The 5,000-nt window shown below is 47.2% G+C and overlaps 1 protein-coding gene across 3 annotated transcripts in view; it reads left to right on the top strand.

The window, feature by feature from the left end:
- LOC134101162 (regulator of G-protein signaling 3-like) overlaps positions 1-1,199 on the top strand; it is a 41,635-nt gene extending 40,436 nt beyond the window's left edge. For all 3 annotated transcript variants that reach the window (XM_062554755.1, XM_062554752.1, XM_062554754.1), the window contains one exon: positions 646-1,199. In XM_062554755.1, coding sequence (XP_062410739.1) covers positions 646-1,174 — 529 coding nt within the window. In that variant the 3' untranslated portion in view covers positions 1,175-1,199. The remainder of the gene's footprint in view (positions 1-645) is intronic.
- Positions 1,200-5,000: the final 3,801 nt, after the last annotated feature.

The raw sequence follows: 5,000 nt of genomic DNA on the forward strand, positions 1-5,000 counted from the left end.
TCCATCAGAGTTAAAGTAGAGTGTGAAGTACCATCAGAGTTAAAGTAAGGAGTAAAGCTCCATCAGAGTTAAAGTAGAGTGTGAAGCTCCATCAGAGTTAAAGTAAGGAGTAAAGCTCCATCAGAGTTAAAGTAGAGAGTAAAGCTCCATCAGAGTGAGCATACGAGTGGAGATCAGAGTTGAGGTGTGCGGTGGCAACACAAAGGGCTTTGATGTATAATTGAGAATGATGATAAACTGGATGATGATGATATACTGGATGATGAATCCTGATGTCTTCTCTTCTTCTTCTTCCTCTAATCCTCGCTCTCTGTCTCTCATGCACTCTATCTTCTCCTCCCACCACTCTGTCTGTGTCTGTCCATCCCTCTCTTGTCCTCCACTTCACGCTGTCTATCTGTCTATTTCTTCTTTTCCTCTCTCCCCCTCTCTTCTTCTCCCCCTCTTTCCTTCCCCCTCTCTCTTCATGTATTCCCCTCTTGCCTTCAATCTTATTCCGTCTACGTTTATATCTTTCTCTCCTCTTGCTCTCCCTCGCTCCTCTCCTCTCCCCTCTCTCTCCTCTCCCCCTCTCTCTCTCTCCTCCTCCCTCCTCTCTCCTCCTCCTCTCCTCTCCTCCTCTCTCTCCCTCTCTTCCCTGTGCAGTAACAGTCATAATGAGATAACGGTGGTGGTGTGGCGGACGGGTCCGTCGGTGAAGTCCAGCTACGAGGGCCTGATCCACCGGCCGTCCTACAAGCCCTCTCCGTCCGCCTACGAGCCTCCGTCCCCCCCCAGCAAGAAGCGAGACAAGACCCCCCCGGCCGTGCCCCCCCTCCCGGCCCACCACCGCACTCGCCGCCTGCTCATCAACGGCTCTGAGGGCGTCGGAGGAGGAGGAGGAGGAGGAGGAGGAGGAGTGGGGGGAGTGGCCAGCGGACTGGGCTGGGGGGCCGGCGAGAGACCCGGTGATGAGCCGGACGCCAAGGGCCGGTCGTCGGGGGCGACGGCGCAAGGCCAGCACACACACACGCTGCGGGGGACCCGCGTCAAAGCGTCCAACGGGGACAACTACATCATCCTGTCGCCCATCAGCCCTGGAGGCCAGGTACTGGCTGAGCCCCCCCCCCAGTGGTGCCGTGCACCCCGGCCCCCTCAGTGCCTCACTCCCACCGGGGTGCCCCCCCCAACTTAAGCCTCATTCACATTTACAACTAGGGTGCCCCCCCAACTTAAGCCTCATTCACATTTACAACTAGGGTGCCCCCCCCAACTTAAGCCTCATTCACATTTACAACTAGGGTGCCCCCCCAACTTAAGCCTCATTCACATTTACAACTAGGGTGCCCCCCCCAACTTAAGCCTCATTCACATTTACAACTAGGGTGCCCCCCCCAACTTAAGCCTCATTCACATTTACAACTAGGGTGCCCCCCCCCAACTTAAAGGGATATTCCGCCATTTTTGGAAATACGCTCATTTTCCACCTCCCCTCGAGTAAAACAATCGATATTTACCTTGTTCCCGTTCATCCAGCCATTCTGTGAGTCTGGCGATACAACTTTTAGCTTCAGCCTAGCATAGATCATTGAATCGGATTAGACCATTAGCTTCTCGCCTGCTAGCTTCATGTTTAAAAGTGACTAAGATCTCTGGTAATTTTCCCATTTAAAACGTGTCTCCTCTCAAGTTAGAAAGTGCAATAAGACCAACTGAAAATGAAACCTGGCGTTTTTCTAGGCTGATTTGACATGGAACTACACTCTCATCTGGCGTAATAATCAAGGCAACTTGCAAACGTACCATAGGCGCAGTGATATCGTACGCAGCATCTGAAAATAGTCCCCATAGACAACAAGCAGTAGTAGTGCCAGTAGTTTGCAAGTTGGCTTGATTATTACGCCAGATGAGAGTGTAGTTCCATGTCAAATCAGCCTAGAAAAACGCCAGGTTTCATTTTCAGTTGGTCTTATTGCGCTCTCTAACTTGAGAGGAGACACGTTTTAAATGGGAAAATTACCAGAAATCTTAGTCACTTTTAAACATGAAGCTAGCAGGCGAGAAGCTAATGGTCTAATCCGATTCAATGATCTATGCTAGGCTGAAGCTAAAAGTTGTATCGCCAGACTCACAGAATGGCTGGATGAACGGGAGCAAGGTAAATATCGATTGTTTTGCTCGAGGGGAGGTGGAAAATGAGCGTATTTCCAAAAATGCCGGAATATCCCTTTAAGCCTCATTCACATTTACACACTCCTACCCCCCCAACTTAAGCCTCATTCACATTTACAACTAGGGTGCCCCCCCCCCAACTTAAGCCTCATTCACATTTACAACTAGGGTGCCCCCCCCCCAACTTAAGCCTCATTCACATTTACAACTAGGGTGCCCCCCCCCCAACTTAAGCCTCATTCACATTTACACACTCCTACCCCCCCAACTTAAGCCTCATTCACATTTACACACACACAACCACTGGGGTGCACCCCCCACCCACAAGAGACCATGTAATGTTAACATAGTTCAGAGAATACAAGCAGCAAATGGCAAGTGAAATGACGTAAATGTGAATGGGGTTTGAACGCCCCCCCTTCCCCCCACCCCACCCCAAGTTGGGAGTTGTGTGTTGATGTTCAGTCTGTGTTGGTGTGGTGTGGTGTGGGGTCTGTGTCGGTGTGCTGTGGCTCTTTTCATGAATGAGTTCAATGAGTGAATAGACAGAAGAAGCTCAGCAAATGTGCCAAAACAATGAGCAGACGTATCAGTCACATGATGCGCAGTGCTTCAGTGAGCTTAGGTGCATCACATGTCACTTCCTGTGGCCAGTCTCCTGTTATATGCACCTCACATGTCACTTCCTGTGTCCAGTCTCCTGTTATACACACACCACACACGCTCCAGCATCGCCGCGGCAACAGTGCCATTATTATTGATTTAATGCATCATGCACAATGGAACTTTGAATGTACCTTCTAAATGCTGAAATGACTACAGTCCACCACAGTATTACGAAATGTCAGCCTTAACACTTTTATTTTTTATATAAAGTCTGAGAATTTATAGATTGTATTTAGAGTTATGTGCAGTATCTGGCTGTAGAACTGTGACTTACTGTATATGGAACAAGTATTCTAATAAAGACCTTATTATCGTTAAATTTGCTGTCAAATTGTCTGATTGAGAAGTCCTGTAATCAAGTAAATAGTAATAACCAACATGGAGGATTTGCTGTATAGTATGCTGGTATGCTGTATAGTATGCTGGTATGCTGTATAGTATGCTTGCTGTATAGTATGCTGGCCCTTGGGCAGCCTGTCTGTGTCTCCCGGGGTCCCCTATGGGGCTCTGGGCTACGTCCTCTCTCTCTGTAGTATACTTACTTTACTAAGTAGCATACTTGCATACTCTCTGTAGTATACTTACTTTACTAAGTAGCATACTTGCATACTCTCTGTAGTATACTTACTTTACTAAGTAGCATACTTGCATACTCTCTGTAGTATACTTACTCTACTAAGTAGCATACTTGCATACTCTCTGTAGTATACTTACTTTACTAAGTAGCATACTTGCATACTCTCTGTAGTATACTTACTCTACTAAGTAGCATACTTGCATACTCTCTGTAGTATACTTACTTTACTAAGTAGCATACTTGCATACTCTCTGTAGTATACTTACTCTACTAAGTAGCATACTTGCATACGCTCTGTAGTATACTTACTTTAATAAGTAGCATACTTGTTCGCATATACAACTCATCATTTGTGGCTGCTCCTTATCCTCTGTTCAAATAGGAACACCAAGAGCACCCAGGAGTACGAAAAAGTCACTTTAGACAGTAGACCTCAACACGTTTATTTAGTACGATAAGTCACTTTAGACAGTAGACCTCAACACGTTTATTTATTACGATAAGTCACTTTAGACTGTAGACCTCGACACGTTTATTCAGTACAATAAGTCACTTTAGACAGTAGACCTCGACACGTTTATTCAGTATGATAAGTCACGTTAGACTGTAGACCTCGACACGTTTATTCAGTACGATAAGTCACTGTAGAGTTTAGACAGTAGACCTCGACACGTTTATTTAGTACGATAAGTCACTTTAGACAGTAGACCTCGACACATCTATTCATTTCTTTATGGCATTAAGATAAGTCACTCCGGCCCCGGCAGTGGCGCAACTGGCTGGGGCACCTACACCGTACGCCGGCGACCCGGGTTCGATTCCCGCCCCGTGGTCCTTTCCGGATCCCATCCCGACTCTCTCTCCCACTCACTTCCTGTCATTCTCTCTACTGTCCTGTCCATTAAAGGCATAAAAAGCCCAAAAAATAATCTTTAAAAAAAAAGATAAGTCACTCCACTGTAGTCTATCTGAAATCATCCTACAGGGGGCGTTGTAAGTTCCGCTGTTTACCTCTCCTGTTCTACCACCGAGTTCCTGAACTCTTTAACCCCCCATCAGTAGATACCACAGTACACCTCTGCTGTTCTAGCACCTCTCGGTACCTGTACTCTTTAACCCCCCCCCCCCCCCCCCAGCAGACGTCCAGAGCTCTGTAAGGGCCCCAGTAGGTTGTCTTCGCTGGAAATGATACCAGTCTGAGTAATATTCCCCTCTGTGCTCCAGCAGCTCAACTACAGGGAAGTACACATGTGCTCTTGTACTCAGGACCTGTGCTGATTATCATGCTGTTAGATTTTATTATTGCAACTATACAGCTATTTTCTGCAGTTAGGAGTCCCAAAATGGGTTCAAAGAATCCATCATGGAACTCTTAGCTTGGACTGTGTGATTCCAGAACGCACCCTGCCTGAACATTCTCTGAGGAGATATAGCACGTGACCCCAGATCTGTCGATCAGTGTGAGGAGGAGTGTGTGTTGAACAGGACCCCAGATCTGTGGTTCAGTGTGAGGAGGAGTGTGTGTTGTACGTGACCCCAGATCTGTGGTTCAATGTGAGGAGGAGTGTGTGTTGTACGTGACCCCAGATCTGTGGTTCAGTGTGAG

This window comes from Sardina pilchardus, chromosome 14 (assembly GCF_963854185.1).
Source record: "Sardina pilchardus chromosome 14, fSarPil1.1, whole genome shotgun sequence".
Classification (NCBI taxonomy): Eukaryota; Metazoa; Chordata; class Actinopteri; order Clupeiformes; family Clupeidae; genus Sardina; species Sardina pilchardus.